At 37.9% G+C, this 24,250-nt stretch overlaps 1 protein-coding gene across 1 annotated transcript in view; it reads right to left on the bottom strand.

Annotated features, from left to right (window-relative positions):
* LOC134801882 (uncharacterized) overlaps nucleotides 1-24,250 on the bottom strand; it is a 180,842-nt gene that overhangs the window by 38,098 nt on the left and 118,494 nt on the right. The window contains exons 2-3 of the mRNA XM_063774534.1: nucleotides 5,068-6,249; nucleotides 4,057-4,163 (exon numbers count right to left, since the gene is read on the bottom strand). Of these exons, the coding sequence (XP_063630604.1) occupies nucleotides 4,057-4,163; nucleotides 5,068-6,249 (1,289 nt within the window). The remainder of the gene's footprint in view (nucleotides 1-4,056; nucleotides 4,164-5,067; nucleotides 6,250-24,250) is intronic.

Raw genomic sequence — 24,250 nt, 5'->3', positions numbered from 1 at the left:
AAAAAAAACGTCACTTTTGACACTGACACATCTAATCCATACCGTTTCTGGATCTATTAATTGACATAGGAATCTTAAAGTTCGAATCGGGCGGTGATTTCAAAGAAACAAGCAGTAAATAATGTTAAGGATAGAGTTAAAATTCTGTTAATCATTTTTAGCGAATTTAATTAGACTAATGGGTAAATTAAAATGCATAAAGTAGGTACAAATAACTTGCTGATATGATTCTTGGACTATGAGTTTGTATGGGACCGTGCGCGTTGGAGGGTCTGCCATCTTGTGGCCTAAATCGGAAACATATGTGCACATGTACATTGCCAAAGCAAGTGCTACCATCTACCGTTCTCGTCGGTACGTTTCATTGGGCATAGTAGGTTCTGCCATCGTGTGGGCTACATAGGGCTTGCAAATATTCGAAACTTTCAGGTATTCGAATATTCGACTTTTTCTGACGACATATTCGAATATTCGAATATTTATTCGAATATTATAAAAAATAAGAAAAAGAACGAGAAATCGGTTTATTATCGTTTTATTCAAAAGCTTTTTTCACATATTGCTAAAACTAATGATATTTTGCAGAAATTAACTAGATTTTATCATCCTACTATGAGATGCCCACATTTATAAAAACAAGAAAACGCCAAAATAAGACGTATTCAATATTTCTAGATAAAACTTTTATTATAAATGCGTCGTTGCGTGAAATAATATAACTTTAACCATCCAAACACCTAGGTATGTAAGATATTTTCTTTAGTAGGTAATTATTTTTAGGGTTCCGTACCCAAAGGGTAAAACGGGACCCTATTACTAAGACTTCGCTGTCCGTCCGTCCGTCCGTCCGTCCGTCCGTCCGTCCGTCCGTCTGTCACCAGGCTGTATCTCACGAACCGTGATAGCTAGACAGTTGAAATTTTCACAGATGATGTATTTCTGTTGCCGCTATAACAACAAATACTAAAAACAGAATAAAATAAAGATTTAAATGGGGCTCCCATACAACAAACGTGATTTTTGACCAAAGTTAAGCAACGTCGGGAGTGGTCAGTACTTGGATGGGTGACCGTTTTTTTTTTTGCTTTTTTTTTGTTTTTTTTTTATATGGTACGGAACCCTTCGTGCGCGAGTCCGACTCGCACTTGCCCGATTTTTTGATTTAAATTAACTTGTAGTCACTCAGAGGCCTGTAAAAAGGCATGTACCTAATTCCATTGTATTTTGAATCTTTATTGACTTTGTTTGTTTTGGCAAGTTTTTATTCCTAAAGGTCGACTTAATTATATAATATTGGAATATTTAAGGGAAAAAGTTAGTTGACTACTGGGTGGACTATTCGTTAGCTAAAGGTGCATAGTTAGATTACCTACTTGGGCAGGTTTGGTATGATCAAATTTGAGAATTGCGATAAGTGCGGGCAAGGTTTAGTCTTCAAAAAATCGCTTAACGCACGCTTGCACTGAATAAACAGAATGACCTTTATAACTAAAAACTTACGCACCGTAAAAATAACATACTTTTTGATTTCGTTTTCTTTCAAATTGAGTTAAGTTTCACTGTATTCACGAAGTCTATCGAGAGGAATACAGTAAAAATATCATTTCCTTCGTATTTGGGTACCTATCGTTCCTCATTCACTGTAAATACCCGGAAAATACACAGAAACTGTAACTACAGCGGATGAAATAGATTTTTTATACTAATAAAAAATATTCGAATATTCGAAACCTGAGCGGCCGAATATTCGAATATCAAAACAGGTCGAATATTCGACAAATTCGAATATTCGAATATTCGAATTGCAAGCCCTAGTCGGAGGCATACGACACATTTACGCCTCGCGCCAAAAATCTGACGGGTCCTAATCTGCCCCCTATAGTTCATGCAGCGGGGCCTATACGAGCGAGCGGTCCCATAAAATCTCTTTGAAACATAGTTTGGCCCAGGACTGTCTCATTTCAAACATTGACAGAGAGAATCATACTGTCTTTGTCTTACGCTAGTCCTAGTACTCAAAAGAAAGGGATGAGCATAGTTTTCCTGGTTCTCACTGACTGACAAGTTGTGTTTGTCAGAACATAAATTCTAACTAAATGTACAAAAAATCTAAATATCAGTTTAGTAATGAGTGTAATGACCGAAATAATTCACAAGACAATTCAGAAGAAATGAGAATCATTAATAATATTCTGGTTTCGCAAGTCAAATAGTTGATGAAAACCTTTTAGAAGTTATTTCAAAAATGCGGTTCGAATTTCAAAGGAAACGAAGGATTTCATTAAAAGGAACATCATAGTAGAAATGTATCGGAACTCGCTTAGACTATTTTAAGATTGGTTTAATGCTGTCTATTTGGATTCTGTTTGTTTTATGACGAACTAACATCCTGTGGTCCGAGTTTAACTGTTTAATTATGCCGGTATGTCTGTTTGTGTATAAACTTTCCTGATATTATAAACTGAAATAAATGTCATATCGTGGAAGAAAAACCGGACAAGTGCGAGTCGGACTCGCCCACCGAGGATTCCGTACTTTTTAGTATCTGTTGTTATAGCGGCAACCTAAATACATCATCCGTGAAAATTTCAACTGTGACAGACAGACGGACAGACGGACAGCGGCATCTTAGTAATAGGGTCCCGTTTTTACCCTTTGGGTACGGAACCCTAAAAAAGTGACGAAGCTCGTGGTGAAGCCCGGATTTCTTTTTGGATTCTTTAAAAAACGCAATCCAAAATATTTGAAAAGTTGTATTTCTGATGTTGTGTACTCCTTCCTTCTTCCTCGCGTTGTCCCGGCATTTTGCCACGGCTCGGGAGCCTGGGGTCCGCTTGACAACTGACCCCAAGAATTGGCGTAGTCACTAGTTTTTACTAAAGCGACTGCCATCTGACCTTCCAACCCAGAGGGGAATCTAGGCCTTATTGGGATTAGTCCGGTTTCCTCACGTTATTTTCCTTCACCGAAAATTAACTGGATGTTCTGATGTTGTGTTATTAAGCGAAAATTTAGAGATGAGAAAAACTGATGATGGATAAATCTTTATGTTATTAAGGTTAACGGGCACATCAATTAGGGAGCTATTCAAACAATTCTAATTGAAGGTATCATATCTCAACTCAAATACAATCCAATTAATTAATGTATCATTTGTGAGACACAACACAAGATGTCAACACTATCCAATGGGCGCCATAAAAGCGAAAGAGACAGATATTCGTTAGAAATACTTGGGTGGTGTACATACAATACACATAGAACGTGTAAGAGTCATATTTATTTAATATATGTATTAACGAATTTTAGTTATCGAAGTCTTTGCCTAAATGTATTTAAATTACTGTGGCGCTAATAATAAGATAAGCGATGCATTCGACCATAGTAAAGATAACGCCAGATAAGGTAGCAAATTTGCGAGTGTTAAAAATGCTAAAATTCAAGTAGGTCTGGTTAATTTTTGATTAAGTAATGCCTAAAATAAAAACCACAGAAAAGAAAAACACTAAACACGATATTGTTATTTGCCTTATAGAAGTCGCAAGTAATGGTAAACTTTAAGTAATCAATAAACACAAAGAGGAAGAAGAAAAAGGAAGGTTAAGTAATCCACGTACTAACAGTAACACTCAACTGACCTGCAGATGTACCTTATATTTTTGCAATAAGGTTTACAAACTGTCAGTTAACATAAACATAATTAATTTAAAAACACGTATTTCATAATAACAGTGGGAACGATAGTAGGTACATCAGAACAAATAGTAGATTGTTAACCAAGGGATGAAAGGCACTCATTTCTGCCGAGGTAGTTTGGCGCTCGAACGCATTTCGGCAATTTAGGCAAAAGTATCGTTATTTATGGAATGGGGAGTCAAATATCAGAATGGAAATTGTATAACAAATCCATTTATACCCAAATTTCAATTCGGTATCGTAAAAAATAAATCGTACTTGGCTCCTAAAATGCTCTGGTGCAGAAACGTATCATTTTCTAGACACCTCTTAGAACAACAATGAGCCTCTTTCAGAGCATGAGAAATGACATGAAATTACCTCAACAACTTGCCGCAGATCCTCGACGTAGACATTCTCCGTCTGCACGATTTCTGCGCACACGCGCTCCAGCTGCGACAGGCCTGACACCTCGTTCCAGGATTGGCCTGAAATGTGATGATGATGAGACAAAAACATTGGAGAATAGAACTTGAAGAAACACTTTAATGTTCTGGATCTAAATAACCATTCTATAAAAAACAGTCCAAAGACCCATTGCTTTTAAGTTCTGACTTCAAGTGACTTGTATGAAGTTTAAAAAGAAAAGTACAATGCACATCGTAAAACGTAGAGTAAGAAACGTCTTGAAAATATTTTGTTTATTATTATTTTTTAAGCCGAAGACTGCTCAAAACCGGGAAGAATGGAAAAAACGGAGGGAGGCCTTTGCCCAGCAGTGGGACACAACAGGCTCTCAATAATATAATAATATTATTTTTTACAATATGCAGCAAAATTGCATAAAAGAGATGGTAGGTAATGAAACCTAGCCAAATGCTCTACCTAAAAACGGAAAATTATTAAACTTGTAATTACAGCCTTTCTAGGTTTCCGTATTTTAATACGGTTTTTAGAATTTTCAAAATGCAATGCTGTGGCCCTAGTGAAAAAGGGTGCAAGTCTTCCGCGGCTTAGGTGTAAAAGGGCATAAGTGTTACGTGGGACTTACACTCTTTTACACCTGCGCTGCCCAAGACTTGTACCCTTTTTCACTAGAGCCACAGTTTATTTATTTATGTTAGCAATGGGTTTGGCAACTGTCAAAGGTATCATATCTTGCCACTTTGTCTAGTTTTGTTCTATGTAGATTTGGCTTAAAGAGTCGCTGCTCTTTAAGCCAAGGCATAAAATCCCCAAAATAAACCAAGAATGTGACACAATTCTAGAGATTGACGGGGCAAGCTATGCTGGCGCCATCTGCTAAATACTTCGACTGGCCAACCCCATTACTAGTCAATAACTAAACGTAATCGTAAATTCTTTGTGGAAACACAAGGTAAAGCGACTTACGTGGTATAGCCTCCGTGTGTCTCTCCTCTGTCGCACTTTTGTTCAAAATTCCCGCACTATTCACAAAATTATTGCTACCATTCGCCGAAGCCATATCAGCATCACTATGGTCATCCAAACTTTCGATAGACGCCAAATACGCAGAGTTCACTCCTCCTTTATTCTGGACACCACTACTTGATGTCGAGCTAGAAGAAGCAATGGAACTCATAGAAAGCGGTCTAGTCACTTCTACAGGCGGTGGATGCAATGTCTCTTTCGTGGGTATCGTTTTCAAATTACCAGTCGATCCTACTGCTTCGGGATAAGGACCACTTTTGGCTAATTTTGACGGACTCTCACTCTTACTAACAAAGTCTTTTCTATTTAAACTATTGGTTCCATTTGGGAATGTATCTGAAGGCACTTCGGTCTTTACTGGTTTTTGAGGTGAATTGTCTTTTGATGACAGTTTAATATCGAATTCTCTATCGTTTGAAGATATAGAGAGCTCAATAGATTGGTCGATGTATGGTAATGATAGAGATTCGAATGCTGTCTTATTTGCTACAGGCACATCGTAAATTGCTGGTCTATTATTCGTTGGGACATCGTATGTTGTTTGTTCATCTATTCTAAAATCAGGCTTTAAAGGTAGTTTCGATGGAGATTCTTCTTCAACTTTTTTACCAAAGCTCTTTATACCACAGGGTTGATCGTAAATTTCTACAGAATCTAAGATATCAACACCTGACTGGGTAAGCTTCGATGTCGCTCCAAACAGAGGTATATTCGATCGTTGTCTAGTAGAACTTCTAGCGTTATTCCCTTTCCTTTGAAACTTTAACGTAGTAGTCTCTGTTGCACTTGAGATCATCCTTTTGACATTCGGCGATAAATGATCAAATGTAGATGTCTCTGAAACTTTATCTTTAAACGTCCTTTGCACTTTTTCACTGGTATCACTTTCACCATTGCACCGTTTGTATAAAGAACTTTTGTTGACTGCTGCTATGGGTAGTTTGACACTGCCTACCATCTTGGAGGGATCTTTAGGCGTTTCTTCGATCATAAGGTCTACTGGTGGGTCATTTCTTGCGTCTTTAGCCTTCTCTAGAGCGCTAGCTTCTGGTCTTAGGCTTTTGGGCTCTAGCAAGGAGTCGTATATGCCTATTAGTGTTGGTGTAAGGTCTGTCGTGCTACCTGTAACAATAGAAGAGAAAATAAGATTAGTTAGGTACTTATGTTAAACACTGAATTTTGTGATTAAGGTCCCTCGGGAGGGGAGAATATCATATTCAAATAAGAAAATTGTAAGGTTGGTAAAACATGGCTGGACGAATTTGGTTGAAGACATACAGAGAGTTTGGCAGTAAACTGTGTAAACACATTGATTTTTTATGCTGAAAATGATTTCCTAAGGTACCTTTCTTTAATTTAATGAGAATAAGTATAAATGGAAGTGGACTTTTCTAAGTGGAAATAAATAATTATGTAAATACATAGTATAGGATAAATATCCTGTAGACTTATATGTATATTTGAATATACCGTTCAATGTCATAATTTGTAGCAATAAGGAATTAGATTACTTAACTCGATTTACAATTAAAGAATCATCAGTCAGCTCTAAAACTGCACGTAATAAAGACGAATCATTTCCGATGAACCTTTCAGTCAATTCTGAACCTTGTTCTTCTTTCATTAAGGTCGTAATTGCATTTACTGACATATCCGTTGTAGATTGACATTGAATCGACTAGTAATAGCAATTTAATGGATCAGCATTCTTAAACGATTTGAAGATTTAAGTGCCTGCTTTAGATTGGGTCTAGAATCTAGAATTAAACTGGAATCAGCATTAATGGCGGAGTGTGGTTGAAACCTGTACATTACGTGATGGTTTACTTAGACTTTGCCAACTTGAACTTGACTGTGGACTTTTTAAAAAGATGTAAGTACAACAGGGTGACCAATCCAACTATGGCAGTGTAGGAAATTTAAAATCATATATGAATCTTAATACAGTGTATTTAGCTATATATACATTGCAAATTAGGAGTTTATGAAAAATAATATGTATTATAGATTGTAAGAAAAAAACTTAAAATCATAAATGTTAAATAATACTAAACTATGTCAAACAGGTGAAGGAATCAATCATGCAAAACCCAATTTGCTCTAAAAAACAAAGAAACAGAAATAGATTGGTATCAAAAAAATAAGATTAAAAAAAATTAACATGAATCTCGCGTCAGTTTTTTATCGAAAAAATGCACTATCATGCTAGTTTTACTGTCACTAGTCTTTTCCTTTTTTATCTTAATCTTGATCGCTATCAAGAAATAAATCAAAACATTTCAACGAAACCCTTTTTACACGATTATGTCATTAAGGTACGCACTCAAAAAGAACCTTTTAAGGTTATTAAACGGTTTGATAAGGGCGGCGTGACTACTCTGTTTTGGTCACCCTACAATTCGCCCTTATTTATCGTTATTTGCCATTTGACTTTGAACCTTGCGTCTATAAATATAGGGTCGATTATTATTTGACTTAATATGTTAGATGTTGACGTAGCAAAATAATGTGGTAATAAATACTGTTTTGGACAGTCAAAATAAACTGTTATGTGCCGTAAATGCTAGTAATGCTAATTAAACCCATTAATAATGGTACGTTTGACAATCTATTTACCACAAAACATAGTGTTATTGGCATTATTCATAAAGGCGCTACATGCTTCAATTAGCTATAAATCGTTTAAGCTTAGAAAAAATTTAAAAGTGGAAAAATTACTGTCTTGGATGAGACTTGAACTCACGGCCTCTGGATCGATACTCCAGCGCTCTGCCATCTAAGCCACCAAGACCTCATCCATAGCCAGCGAATCATTCCACCATGGGACCCTAGCGACATCTACCGTAAGATCGTTACACTTCTTAAACGGCTACCGGAAATGTGCTACCCACACTAATTTCAATTTTTGCACACACGCCTGTATTATCAATGCGCTAGATTGCGTGATCCAGATATTTTTGAGCACCTTGGCCTTTTTTTGCGTAATGGTACGGAATCCTTCATGCGCGAGTCCGACTCGCACTTGGCCGGTTTTTTTCTGATAGCTGCATACAAACTACACATTGTCTATGCACAATCCAATCTAAATGTAACCCCTCGGGCGCTAAAGTCAATTTACATGATAATAAAACGGAGACAAGTTATTTAGAGGCTATGTTACCCATCTGTGGCCGTATTCTTGTGCATTTGTTGAAATTATATTGAAAACGTATTGAATCCTGACGTACTTATTGAACCTGCGCCCACTTCTTCGATTTAATTAAAAAAAAAATTAAAATTTGAACTGTATGTTTCTTATAAAAATATTTAATACATGCTTCATTCATTTGTACAAAACATGTATTTCATTTAAGGCGGCCATATCTGTGCTGATCGTAACAGACGCGTTTTGTTAGAGAGTGAGTCTTCTGTACCTAGTACTATTATTTATTCTGTGATGTAGGTATAATTAATCACATCGAAATAGTATAATGCCACTTAAAATAAATTTCATTTAAGTACCTGTATTCGTTTTACAAAGTAAAGTTAAAATTTACGAGTACATAATTATATAGTATGGTTATCAAAATATAAAGGTGCTGACAGACTTGGGCATTAACTCGAGCAGAACATCCAGCTGCGAGGATTCGCAGTTTTTAGTATGTAGGTAGATTCGGCGAATTGTAGTACAGATATAGTAGATAATCATTTGCCATCGCATTTTCTCGCAAAACGTTAGTTTTTGTACTCGTTTATTGATATTGACGATATATGCCAATATTTGTTCCTTCGGTGTGATAGATAGTTTTTTTTACAAGAAGAAGAAATGTATGAATTTATTTACCAAAACGTAAAAATATTATAATAAAGTTGATATGTTTGAACGATTGTATGTTCTCGAACATATTTTGGATAGCATAACACGTTCGTGCGTTTCCGTGGAAATACGATGGTAAAGAATTATGTACTACAAGTGTAGGTACATACATTCTTTCTGTTCGCGAAAATACTCATAACAAGTGACTCAAGTCTATCAGCACCTTAATATGCAATCGATCTCGATCGTAGTCCCAAATCAGCATGTGTGAACCGTGTTCTGAAACTGGAAAATATTAGATTGGAATTACATTAACATTGAATTTTCGTTTCTGAATATAAGGTTTTATTTCGTTTAGAAGCTATATATTATAGCCATCTGAACTGTTGTCGTAAAGACAAAGGGTATAGATATGGCATTCTAGTGCATATGTAAATCGAATGTAAGGTAACTGCACCAGTGTGAGACACATTAAGCTGACAGGTACCAGTTATATGGGCAATACGTTCCTAATTCAAAAGTTATAAATTCATTGTTTCAAAATAAATGTATGACATTGAGTTAACAATTTATAATAAACAAATACAATACATAATAAATTTTAACTAAATTTATAACTAACTTAAAATCACAATATCACAAAAATCTTAACCTAAACGAACAAGTTAACAACTATTAACAAACACAAAAACTATTCACAAAATTCGCCCCACGCCCCTCCAGATGCAAAAGAGCCCATCACGCTCGCCGCGTTGCCACGTTGAACCGCAATGGACAACCTTTGCTAAGGAACGAAACAAATTACTTATTGTTTATTCATGGATTCTAGTCCATAAGAATAAGAAAAGTGACTTTTTTTCAGACAAAAACCCAGCTAGTAGGGTCAAGGCGGAAACAGTGGCTCAGTCGCCTAAATATCGCCTCTATCGAGTCTCTCGTGTTGAAATTAGGTTGAGTGAGCCACTGTAAGTACCCTCCTTGACCCAAATTAAACAACTGTCAATATTTTATTAAATATTATTACTACCTATATCAAATAAATTTAGCACTGCATATTTTAGTGTCAATCCATATTAACGTATGAAATATGCAAGCAAGAATGCAACGCATGCAACAAAATCAAAACAATGGTTTCCCGCGCGCCTGCGCGGTGACTCATGCACGTTAGAACTATTAAATGGCTCCACAGCTGTAGGCAAAGAGAATAGATAGTATAGAGGGCTATTGCCATAGTAAATTTTGTAGTCACGGTACATTTACTGTCATCTATCGACACACGATCAAAACTTAAAATAAAATTGAAAATGTATAAATTCATCATCATCATCTTGTCCTAGCCGGTTTCGGCCTCGGCGACTGGGTATTTACTGGCTAGCATGGTATAATAATATACTCCGCCTGGTACTCTATTCCGAGATTCGCGTATGACCTAACTGACACGGGCCTACGTCATCATGCTGTTTACAGGTTCTCAAACTTTAAAATGTGGGAGAATTTTAACCAACGGTGAAAATTATTTTAACGGCATTAATTTTAAGTTATTCATGTAGAAACATAGTAAAATAAAACAAATCTAATGTATTAAATTAAACTTTATTTATCTATACAAGACAAACGTTTGAAAAACTAATTCACAGCTACACATTAATTACCAAGCTTACGGCGTGAAAAGTTTGGAAAACACTGCGACTGCTGACACTGAGCGAGAAGGAAATAACAATTAACACGCGTTCGACAAGGATGACGGTCAGGGCATGAAGTTATCTAGATCCGAATTGCCAAATGTGACAGCGCTATCCTGTGTTGTCAGTAATGTAAACAGAATTACCCGAACGTCTGAAATTTCTGTCGTGAATCGGAAGATATTGCTAACGAATAATTAAAAATGACGTGTTATTGTAAAATTTAAGATAAAATACATATAAATGAAAATTATAAAATTATAAAGAAATATTTTAACTTATTAACCATAGATATAATGTACCCATGTAACATGTTATGTTGAAATAAAGTGGCAATGTTATTGTGACGTAGGCCCGTGTCACTCTGGGAATAGAAGACCATGTTTTATTAGACCATGCTGGCTAGTGAGAGCGACGATCGTGAGCTCTCAGGTGGCTGACGTAGCCTATTTTTGCCTATGTATAAATTAATCAAAATATGTATACGGATAAATGATTTTTAATTTTTATTGTTCCATACTGACCCATGTTCGTTCACTGATATGTGTTAAAATTGTTAAATATCAAACGGTGTCGTCAGCGCCATCTAGCCGAGAATAGGCCAAAGGTATGGCGCCATCTATTCGAGATGACTTTTTCTTGATTTCCGAGGCACGTTTTTTTCTTAGACTTTATTTATCTTATACGGAGTTACATATGTGTCGCTTAACTTCAAACTCGGGTAAATCCATTCGACCCTTTCAGCAAATATCTACCCTATTACCTTTTCTTAATACCAAAATCGTATAATCTGACAGATGGATTTACCCGAGTTTGAAGTTAAGCGACTCATATATCTTTGGCTGTACTGTAGGTATTCGAACAATGAGATACGTCAAATACTAGATTGAATCTATATGAATCGGATATGTCAGTGTAAAGTTTGACACTTGTTTGACACTGAGATGCCGATCCATATGGTTTCAATATCTAGTATTTCACCTATCTCATTGTTCGAATACGGCTGCCACTCACCTTGCAACAAAACGCATGCGATATTCGATACATTGTGGCGTTTAATCAATCAATTGAATTAATTTCACAATACAATACAAATATTCTTTTCACATCACCTAATCAGATAATGGATTTTTCTTCCCTGCTAGGAGGGATCAAAGTGCCACTTTTCTGTTCAACGACATTTCATTGCCAGTATAAAATATTAATATAATTAACTATGAACATCGTATGTACAGCCTGGCAAAAAAGAGTAGAAATTAAAAAGTGGCAACACTGTAGTGTCAACACTAAGATTTGTTTATTTTCCTCATAGTTGATGTGAAAAGCAGTATGTGTCACACGGTATCAAAATTATTTCGTCTTGGGCGTTAACACTTGAATCCCTCATTACGCTCAGGATTCAATGTACGCCCTTGACGGAAATATATCATTTTGATCCCTTGTAACACAAACTACTATTACAGTAGGTATATGGTGCTACTTTCAGTGCATCTAATTCATATCGTTTCCAGATATATTAATTGACGTATCATAAAGTTCGAATCGGGCAGTGGGAGATGTGGACTTCGCCCATTGCATTACCGAAGATAAAAATACTGACTCATCTTAAAGAGAGACTCCTCGTGGATCCACAAGAGTTGATATTACCACTAAGAGTTTAATGATCATCCTTTGAATGAATTTATTTTCTTTTTATCGTTTTAGTTTAGAGTAATATTTATAGTATTTCTATGAAAAAGAAGGAAAGATATATTTTTTTTAATAATAACGTTTATATTTTATTAAATGTATACTAAAGAAATACTTTACGGGTCTATCGCAAAACAAACAAATATACAATAAACAAAATAAGTTTACGACCCGCTAAAATTATGATTGAATTGAATACGTGTTCAATCAAAACGCGAGTTTTAAATGTGTTTAGAATCTCCGTTCCGCTTTTCGTGTAACTTTGGAATTTGAAACATATTAAATAAGTAGGTATGTAATTTTTTTACAAATATGTATTGTAGAGCTTCACTGAGAAAAAAAATTAAAATATCAAATCAAACATGTTTTTCACATGTTACACAACCCCAGCCCCACTAAGAAATATTTTTGGAATTAAATACAAAAGACATTGTAGTTGAAAATTAAGTTAAAAAAAAAAACAATACTTTATACGCGGGCGTAGTATTAACTCTTGCAAGTTCCTTTATTCGTTGTATCATCTCCATGTGTTTCCCGTGTGCCAGTGAACTCTGGCCCCTGTAATGGAATGCTTCCGTCCAAGACTGAGTTTTGCTTCCTACATACATTACATACAGTTTGTATGAACATCGATTCCCGATTGTTTGTACTGTCACTCTCAAAAGTCGTACCTAGGGGCTGTCCATAAATTACGTCATCGATTTTTGACGATTTTGGACCCCCCCCCCCCTATAATCATCCAAAAATCATGCTTCAAATGACCCCATTTCCTCCTACTTCATGCTACCGTCATCCGATGTCCAGACCCCACCCCCCCTAATTTGAAATGACGTAATTTATGAATAGCCCCCTACTAGAATGACATTCACTAAGAATTCACCGAAGGGGGCTGTCCATAAATTACGTCATCGATTTTTGACCACCCCATTAAAATCATCCAAAAATCATGCTTTGAATGACCCCGTTTCCTCCTACATCATGCTACCATAATCCGATGGCCAGACCCCCCCCTAATTTGAAATGACGTAATTTATGGATAGCCCCAAGGTTCGGTCTCTAGCTTCGGCCGAAACCGAATTTTCGGTAAAGATAATGATTTTATTTAGGTATTTAAACTTTATTGCACAGTAAAAAATATAGGTACAGACAAAAGGCGGCCGAAACCTCCTGAAATCGAAACGGAAACTTCGGTCGTCTTCAGACACTAGATAAGAGACCCATTGATGCTTATACAGTCCACATATGGCCCGATTCGAACTTTAAGATACGTCAGTTAGAAACGATGTGGATTAGATATGTCAGTGTCAAATGTGATGTTTCTTCAAACAAAAATTATGGACTGTCCGGTCTTCATACAGATTGCGGATGCGCGGAGCGGGACATTGCTAAATACGTCTACAGTGTGGAAAGATAAGTCGGGCCCTGGAGGGAAACTACCTTAAATCCTTAAGCTGGCTCATTTTACTTAAAGGAGACATTCCTTTATTTTTAAAAAGAAACAAAACTGCATTCAAAGATTTTCTAAACCTCGCTTGCCTCGCCCGGGACTCGAACCGACTAAAATTCCAAAAAATAAACACTCGCAATTTTATTCTACTAGTTAATGTAAATGATAACATTTCTCCAAGAAACATTAGGTCTTACACTCGTCTGTCGTATAAAATATCCATAAAATCTAATATTTAGTACTCAAGATTTTTTTAGACAAGCCAAATTGAAGGAAAAAAAAATCTTTAAATGCAGTTTTGTTTCTTTTTAAAAATAAAGGAATGTCTCCATTAAGTAAAATGAGCCAGCTTAAGGATTTAAGTTAGTTTCACTCCAGGGCCCGACTTATCTTTCCACACTGTATACTGCTGTCTCGCTCACACGCCAGGGCGGCTCCGCAGTTAGAGTCTGTGCGGAAAGAGAAGATCAGAAGAGTCGTGAAATGTATGGGATCCAATACATTCTGCTACTCTTTCCGTGCAGACAACCGCGTTAGCCTTGACACCCGTCACTCGCATAGTTAAAATAGTTATTTATGTAATTTCCATCCATTGTACGTCAAACACATTGTGCCAGGAATGACAGTTGTCAAACGCTTTCATAATTCGTCCCGCCATTGTGTGAAAGGTCACCGGATCAAGGGTGTTGAGGTAATGTGAGACTCATGAGGTTCAGGCTTCGAGCAACACGGAAGGGAGGCGGCATTCGCACTATTTCCCCTCTGCCGAGGTACAAGATTAGCGCGTCAATCTAATCTAGCGCGGATAATAAAACTAGTTGCACTTGGATTTTTCACTAGACCGAGTCCAGACGCGCGCGTGAACACTGCTGCACAAAAATGCCTGTTTGCTCGGTTTTTTGTTATAAAAAGAGGTCGGGGACATCAAATTTACAAAAAGAAAGTGTTACATTTCACATGTAATATTTTTTTTTTACATATCATACGTTTAATTACATTCAAACACAATTATTATATTTTAGTCTCATGTAATTGTTGGATTTATCGATTTTGCTCGCTCAGTACAAATTGCGGATCGGTCGAGCGACAAATCCGACTTCTCATCTCTCAGAATACAATAACATACTTCAACGAAAATGTGTTAGTGTGCGTGTTGTGACACTTGTCACTCGTCCGTACACAAAAAGAGATTGAGGTTTGCAAGATTTGTCTTTGACGTGTGTCATTTTCTATGTATTTGTGTCGTCATTACAGATTGGATTTTGTATGTAAGTGTGTGAGAAGTGCGACTGTGTGCACCTTTCCCCCCGCGAAAAATGGCAGAAAGATTTGTACGGTGAGATATCGCTTGGGCCCCTCCCTTCCGATGTGTCGGAAGCCGGTGTTGCTCGAAGGGTTCAGGTGCTTTAATAGGTTAAAGTTAAGTTGAAATAAGCGTTAAGTTGAAGCGGTGGTGGCCGAGTGGATATGACGTCCGACTTTCAATCCGGAGGTCGCGGGTTCAAATCCTGGCTCGTACCAATATGAGTTTTTCGGAACTTATGTACGAAATATCATTTGATATTTACCACTAGCTTTTCGGTGAAGGAAAACATCGTGAGGAAACCTGCATACATCTGCGAAGAAATTCAAAGGTGTATGTGAAGTCCCCAATCCGCATTGGGCTAGCGTGGGGACTATAGCCCAAGCCCTCTCGCGCATGAGAGGAGGCCTGTGCCCAGCAGTGGGACGTATATAGGCTTAAATGATGATGATGATGATGAAGTTGAAATAATACTAGTGACTCATACCATGAGTTGACACTTGAAGTTTACTTTAGAAACTGCGTAAACACGATCGCAGTCCATCTCGCTCGAACTTATATATTGGTGCTATAGAGAGGGAATGCTAAATGTCAAATGTTAATTGTTAACTCGTGTTACGGCTACAGTAGACCTCGCGAACCACCATGACTCCGACATTTTCAAATATTTCCAAAAACTTAATTGACATAAAAGCTGTTATATTTTTATTTACTTGTATGGCTTTTTTGTGTTCCACTGCTGGGCAAAGACGTCCCTTCTTTCTTCTAAGCATATTTTTTTTATTAAAAAAAATACAATAAAGGATGACTCACGTTAGACCGGGCCGTGTCCGGGCCGGTGCCTCCGGCGTATCGTTTTCTATGGAAACCATCACGTGATCACCTTTCATGTCATAGAAAAGTAAGCCACTGAAGCTCCGGCTCGGACACGGCCCGGTCTAGCGTGAGTCATCCTTTAGATATCACAAAATTTCACGAAAATCGGTTGAAAAATTGCGACTTTACCAGCTAACGAATTCTATTATAGTTTTCTCGCTCAATTTGACTTGATATATGACCACAAAACCAACTAAAATATCTAAAAAAACTTCCGCACACGGTCCATTTCTTTCAATAATGGGGTTGGCAACTGTCAAAGGTTTGCATAGATGGCGCCATCATAGCTTGCCCCTTTTTCTATGAGATTTGGCTTAAAGGGCTGGCATCCAGTGTATTAAAAAAACAAAAATTTGACACAATTATAGGGATTGACAGGGCAAGCTATGATGGCGCCATCTGCTAAAAACTTCCACCGGCCAACCCCATTATTTCAACTTTTTGTAACTAGGATTTATAACGCCTGAAAAACATCAAAGTTCAGTCTACAATATGTCACCCGATTTCGTAATTTTTTAACAAGATGTAAATTTTACTCTCAAGAAACGTTATTTTAAATTTGGTCTTACACATTCGTATTACGGTTGAATTTTGAATGTATTTCTTAAACTTAGTGTTTTTTTAGCCCAGAGTAAGTTTTCATGCCTAATTTTGGCACGGGGATAGTAAATAAATCTACATCTGTCGTTATAGTCAATTTGTGAAGTGAAAAAGTGTATTTTACTTCTAAAGTTACATTTTAGTAACGCTATTAAATTAGGGTTCTGTGTATATTTAAATCGCAATGGGATTTCCTGATATTTTCTTCGCTTAATTATTATCACCTAACTACATACCGATTATACTCGTATTATATGATATTTTAGTACTAGTAATCACATTATTGTACGTACACTTCTTCATTGCTTAGTCTGAAGAAACTGTGATAATAACAAAAATAACTGCAGCACACAAGTACAATAGACCCCTTAAAAATAGTTCTCATCTAAGACAAGACGACGTACTTACCAATGTTCACATGCAAAGGCAAAGTCCTATTCAAAATTCTACTTTCTTGGTTCAAATAAATGCGTGTAAAATTATGTTCCTTTACATTTAAAAATAGATACAACTATCGTATTGACGCCGTTAACATCGTGCTAGTTACACGCTAGGGCTGCCACAAAATTGATTTACTTAAACTTTATTTTTATTTTTTATACAAAGACGGAGAAGGCTAGTTTTATTCATTTGAACAAATACCAAATAACATGTTAATTAAAACTAAACTAAAATATTAGCAAGAAAAAATCTAGAATAGCCTAGAGCTGCGGCATACGTTGTCAACGTGCAGCGTTGTCGTTTAGATTAGAGATGCACCGGATATTCGGTTACTATCCGGTATCCGGCCTATCCGGCCATTATTTTGACACCCGGCCGGATACCGAATAGTGGCCTACTATCCGGCCGAATAACGGATAGTAACATTGCTTGATTTAGGAGTAATCAAAATTGGAATAAGAAACAGTCACGGTTATAATCGTACTCGTTTATTATTTTAAAACAATTTAAATATTCCACTCACTTGCACGCGCACTCATTTCGAACTGAGAATTCTTAGAAATGAGTCTGCGCGAACGTTAGGCCGATGGTCAGGCCGAATATCCGGTATCCAGCCAAACATCTATCCGTTGCATCTCTAATAGTTTAGATACGTTGAGCACGCGTTAATACGTTGATAGGCTGATGTTACGCAAAAATATGTACAAATCTTTGTGCGGTTTAAAAGGAATGTCCTTCCGCGGACGCTCCGGTTGTGGAATGAATTGTCTGTCGTGGTTTTCTCGAGGGACAAAAGTGCGGGGGTTCTTCGAAAAACGAGTGCACAAGTTTATAAAGGGTCGGCAAAATTAGCAATCTTGAGGCCTCTCTTGTAATTTCGTAAATTCGAATCCTGATAGGTTACTTTTGCTCAAATCTCGATAGAAAGAAACTCACGAACATAGGCCTACAACGCACCTTGAAATGTTCAAAAAATTTTTGCACTACAGGTAAAAATATGAACATTTTAATAAAATAAGATTGACGTGTCCCACCCCCCCGCATTAAATCGTCTTAATTAGTTTAGATGCTAAAATAGGTGATTTATGACGCAACTATTTATAATAGAATAGCATAAAATAGAATAGAATAGAATATAATAGAATTTATTTAGCACGTTTGTCCTCAATAATTAATTCATCGCATCATTGACAACCCTACGGTGCATTCGAGATCAAAAGCGCTTCGGTTCCGTATTTAGCAGCACTAGAAACGGCTTCCTGTCGCACTGTTGCTACGTGCACAGAGCTTTGTCGCTCTGCCAGCGTATTATGGATAGCTTTATCCATCTTTATCCACGTGATAAAATAACTGTCACTGTTTAACACCGTGGGATAGAAAGTGACGTACTGAATTTATTAATCATTTTACACTTGGCTACTGCATTAGGTATTGACTATTTCTATAAAAAATATGACGTTACTAACACTCCCTCACTTTATCCTATTCTTCTTACTTTTGTAAGACCACTTTGCACACCGTGACGGAAACTTTACTTTACCATGGTAACTAATTGTGCGTCAGGGCACAAAAATGGCAGGGTAGCCATGTAAGGTCCAGGTGTGTCAACTGACAACCCTATGAGATCAAAAGTGTCTCGGTATTTAGCAGCACTAGAAACGCCTTCCTGCCGCACCGTTGTTACGTACACAGAGTTTTGTCGCTCTAAATTAATAAGTCAGTAGGTCAATCATGTGCTAGCCCAGCAGGGATGCACTAGGCCACAAATGTCCAACGACAAGTGTCGCCAGCTTTTAGTAACTGGAGACGCTTTGTCTGTAATTTTCCGTACAAAACAGTCTGCCGATTTTTGAGGGGGAGGGGCACGTCAAAAGTATGGATATTTGTACGTAACTAGGTTTTGTATGACACAAATGGAAGATATGATAGTATATCGCGCGAGTAAGTATCCGTTTTCTTCCTTTCATCGAGAAGGGAGATACAATATTGCGCGACTGGCCCTCATGGCAGTCGTGGTAGACCGCAGAGTATTAGGTACTTTTTACGCCCCCTCATTAGTATTCTCAGAAAGCTAAACCTAGGTTACTTAGGTCTCTTGACAGCGTGTCAAGTGAAAGTTCGAATGCATCGGTAATGCACGTTACCCGACCATAGACAATCAGGTAACGCATAGACAATCGTAATCATATGTCATTTGGGAATGGGGGGAAAAGAAAATGGCGTACCCCCTTATTGGTGTAACTGGCCATGTCTAATGGGGAAAGCTACTAGAGTTAGACCAAGAAAAGTTTGCAGCGAATTTCGACATGTTACAGTTACAATACAATTTGCCCACGCAGGGCAAGTGTTATTTATACGTCATAATTTCATAGAAGTTTGACGTTTAAAATGACACTTGCACTGCGTGGGCTATCAAAATCGCTGCAGACCTTTCTTGGTCTAACTTTATCAATTTGACTAGACAGTCAAATTACTAACACTTATAGGTAGACACCTATATAAGTGTTGAAGAATTTCCTACTTAATAGGGATAAATGGAAGGAGAGGAATAGAGGGACCCTAAGGCTGCGTTTCCACCAGGGTTGTGCGAGAATGCGTTTGTTAAGAAACAATAGAATCACTTCATATACCTATTCTCGCTCAACGCAGCTCTATGTAGTCGGCAAATTTTTATTGGTTCTTAACAAACACATCCTCGCACATCTTGCGTGTCTACCTAGTAATTTAGAAACTATCGGAAGAGCCCTAATGGGGCAATTTTTACCTATTACATTAGAAACTGCCTCATTTACCGATTTCTTCGAGTAGTTAATGCGCTTTTTCTTTTGATTTTTCTTTGAGGTGCCCTCATTCTTTTAAAACCGTTCGCACCAATACATCAGTGCGAGCGAGTTGGACTGTAGGGAGTGTAGGGGCCGTGCGCATTGGAGGGTCTGCCATCTTGTGGCCTGAATCGGAAACATATGTGCACAGGACATTGCCAAAGCAAGTGCTACCATCATCTACCGCTCTCGTCGGTACGTTTCCTTGTGCATAGTAGGTTCTGCCATCTTGTGGGCTACATCGGAAGCATAAACGACACATTTACGCCTCGCGCCAAAAATCTGACGGCTCCTATGCTGCCCCATATAGTTCATGCACGGGGCCTGTAGGACTGCGATGGAGTTTACGCAGGCGCTAACGTAAATGTCAAATGTCAACTGATGTGTTGTACGGCTAATGTGCTATTTTCGCTTCGCTCGATGGCAAATGGATCAAATAATTCTTCTACATTCATAATTAGCGCCTACATGCATACACTCCCACAAGTCCACAGATCCTTATAAGCCGAGACTATCCCAAAAACTCCGAGCACTCCACACGAAACAAAAAGCCGTTCACATTTATCCCTCTCTTCCTGTCCGTGTATGCACTGGATCCAAGATGGCGGCCGGCGCCGGCGCGGCGCGGCGCGGGAAGTTGGAAAACTATGAGAAATTGTCTGTGGTGACTTGGTGAGCCAAGCTTTTTAATTACAAACTAGTGGTTCTGTGAGCTGTAAGAACTCGAGAATCCCTATAAAGAAATCCTAAATTAAATTGATAAAAAAAAACTTCAGTCTGATCAGCCAATTTTATCAATATGGTAGAAGAGCCGGCCGCAAAATTTCTAACCGACTTGATACCACGATGAAATGCACAATGGTTTCCCAGAAAAGTTATGCTAAGTCCGAATTCGATAGTCTGCCACGGCGGAACTTGCCGAAAGTACGAAAAAGAAGGCCACTTCCGGTGCGAAAAAAGGGGCTGATTTAACCCATCTGATACCGAGATAGTAGTTATGGCAGCAGTTAGAAATTTACATGTAGACACAGAAAAGCGAAGTCTGCCACTATTTTTTTTGCCGGAAGTGCTTGGCAGACGCTATCAAAGGTGACCATCGGGACCCCTAAATTAACCCATCTGATACCACCATGAAACCAATGCCAGTCGGTAGGTATGAACTCTCATGTCAGGAATATATAAGTCTGCCAAGGCTTTTCCTGCCGAAACACCATGGCAGACGAGATTATGTAAGCAAGGTCGCCATCGGTTACCCTACACTAACCCATCTGATACCACCATGAAACCAATTCCATTCGGTAGGTATGAACCCCCATTTTAGGAATATATAAGTCTGCCAAGGTTTTTCCTGCCGAAACACCTTGGCAGACGAGATTATAAGCAAGATGACCATCGGTTACCGTACACTAACCCATCTGATACCGCCATGAAACCAATTCCAGTCGGTAGGTATGAACCCTCATTTCATGAATATATAAGTCTGCCAAGGCTTTTCCTGCCGAAACACCTTGGCAGACGAGATTATGTTAGCAAGGTGTACATCAGTTACCCTACATTAACCCATCTGATACCTCCATGAAACCAATTCCAGTCGGTAGGTATGAACCCTCATTTCGGAAATTTTTAAGTCTGCCAACTTGCCAAGGCCTTTCCTGCCGAAACTCCTTGACAGACGAGATTATGTAAGCAACATCCGCATCCGTGGGACCGGTATACGTGATTACTGTAGGCTTATTTATTACTTTATGCTTTTACATATTTGTATATTATTATGTTATTAATGAAATATATTTATAATTTATTAAACCTATACCTAATACATTGGGAATTCATTACCTGCTTACGGCAGTAGTAGGGAGTAGTGGGTGAGTTCTGGCTCACTTCAGGCCAGGCCAACAGTCCCTCCCCCTTTTTTTCCTATGTTCAGGCCCTGCAACCTTACCTTGAACCCAACCTAATGTCATTGAAGCTCGAATCTAACCTAATCTTCTCATTTTTATTGCTTTTAGAAAATATTCTAATAACAATTATCTACTTTTGCAAAGTTAAATGTTGAATTCTTTATTTCGCAAAATGGAATTTTAATGTGACTATAATGTATGTGCAATCTACTTAGAAACTGGGTTTAGAAATATAAAAACACACATTTTATATAGGATAATAAGTTTATTCAAGTAATATTCTGAACATATGAGATATAGTAACATCATTACTTATTCTGTGTACAGTGGAGAAAACATGCAAGTTGACATTTTTCGTTTTAAAATAAAGATAAACTAAACAGTATTTGCCACAAACCGATGTAAAAAAAACTTTGCAGTTGTTGATTACAATACCATATCTTAAGGCCCCAGTACACAATGGGCCATCGCCGGCCATTCCATTTTATGATACCCAACCAACCTTCCGGTTTTCGCCCGAATGAATTAAAATATTCACCAACACCATTGACATCAATATAAATGGCTATCCGATGTCAGCCAGGTTTAAAATCCGGATCTAAATTGATAATAAGCAATTTAAACAGGTGAACAGGTAGCTGAACAAACATTGGCATTTTGTTGGCTGCAAATACATTCGATTCCACGCCTATATTCATTTTACTCATATAGTGTTACACAGAACTCATTTGCTGTCAAGAATTACCGACAATTGTCGTGTTTCTTGTGACAATTGTCATTAGCTTCGCAAAATAAGTACTTAGTATTTGGCGATATAATGGAGTTTTTATTTTATTAACATGTTGGTGGCAAACAAGCACACCGCCCGTCTGATGGTAAGCGGTTACCATAGCCTATGGAGGCCTGTAACGTCAGTACCAACTGTGATGTCGACAAGTGTCGCACCTGCCACCGTAGTGAAATAGAGGCCAGGCCCCAATTTCACATCGGTGACAGGTGCGACGAATTGTAAAATCACTATCGCTGACGTCACAGGCATCCATGGGCTACGATTACCACTTACCATCGGGCGGGCCGTATTCCTGTTTGCCACCATCATTGTATTATTAAAAAAAAACTTTATTATATCGGAAAAAACAGATATTTCTCCTGTGAAGTTTCTGACAATTGTCAAAGATCTAGAAGAATTGTAGGTAATTCTTGACAGGTAATGAGTTATATGTCGGAATTTCGTGACAATTGCAGTGTTTCTGTGACAATTGTCATAAACTTAGCAAGAGAAATATCTGTTTTTTTTCCGATATCATAAAGTTTTTTTTTAATAATACAATGATGGTGGCAAACAGGAATACGGTCCACCCGATGGTAAGCGGTAACCGTAGTTCATGGATGCCTGTGACGTCAGCAACAGTGATTTTACAATTCGTCGCACCTGTCACGTTGGTGAAACAGGGGCCAGGAGTTAAGTCAAAAGCTAGTAAACAGTGATCTCCTCCATAGTCCTCTCTAACTTTCAGGCAGTTTTATTAACTTCTTATGGTATCAATGTGGAGTATAAATAGTCTACTATACATATATCCCAAAAACTTTAACGTTTACGTTTTTAAATACAGGGTGACCTTAGCCATTGGACAAACCCTGAAATCCCACATAGGGTTACTTCTCAGAAATGCTCTAACGGTAATTTCTTTTTAATTAGAACAAAAGATAAAACATTAAATTATCAAACAAAAGTTAATTCCAATAATCGACAACAAAAAGAAACATACTGTATTAATCATTGGCAGTGCTTTTGACAATTTGTTTGAAAATGTGCGGCAATGATGACATTTGTCAAAAGTCAGAATCTTATTAATGTCATAAATAAAAAAGATAATCAAAACGGTCGAAGAAAGTTTTAATTAATTTAATTTAATTTAATAATTTAATAATTAATAATTTTTTTTTTTTTTTTTTCACAGGTTCTATTTAATAAATCGGATAGAAATATAAAAGAGTAGGTATTATAATTTTAGGATAAAATAAATCAATCAATATAAAATAAAATTAAAAACTACATAAAGCTACAACTAACTACAAACATAAACTAAAATTATAAATAAAAAACTGGCTCCAGCTCTGTGCCTGTGGGCAGGGTGCCAAGAAGGCTGGCGGCATTGCCGCGCTGGACGGCAATACCAATGCGTTGCGCAAGGTAGGAGCCAGCCCTCTTGTCACCCGTCGCCTCCACGAGGCGCTTCGCCAGCTCGGAGAATATGCCGTGGGCGCCAGGTCCCCACGGCCCAAGGGTTTCCACCCCAAACGGCTCAAACATGCAGCCAGAATCAATGGCTGCATATTTGCGCCGCTTGAGGTGTTCAGCCGCGTTGGCGGCCGCACCAGCTCTGTTTGATGTTCCTGAAAGATGGGACGGCGCAAGGGTGTCCACGCATGTGGCATCCCAAACTAAAGGCCGTCCAATCTTCCAGGGAACGAGGGTCATGCCGTCCGGTCTTTTCCCATCATCGCGGGCCAAACCAGACGGTTCCAGAACCGCCGGCACCCCAGCAGTGACAAGAGCTCGGCG

This window comes from Cydia splendana, chromosome 23 (genome assembly GCF_910591565.1).
Source record: "Cydia splendana chromosome 23, ilCydSple1.2, whole genome shotgun sequence".
NCBI lineage: Eukaryota > Metazoa > Arthropoda > Insecta > Lepidoptera > Tortricidae > Cydia > Cydia splendana.
The sequence above is the reverse complement of the archived record's forward strand: the minus strand, read 5'-3'. Positions and strand labels throughout refer to the sequence as shown.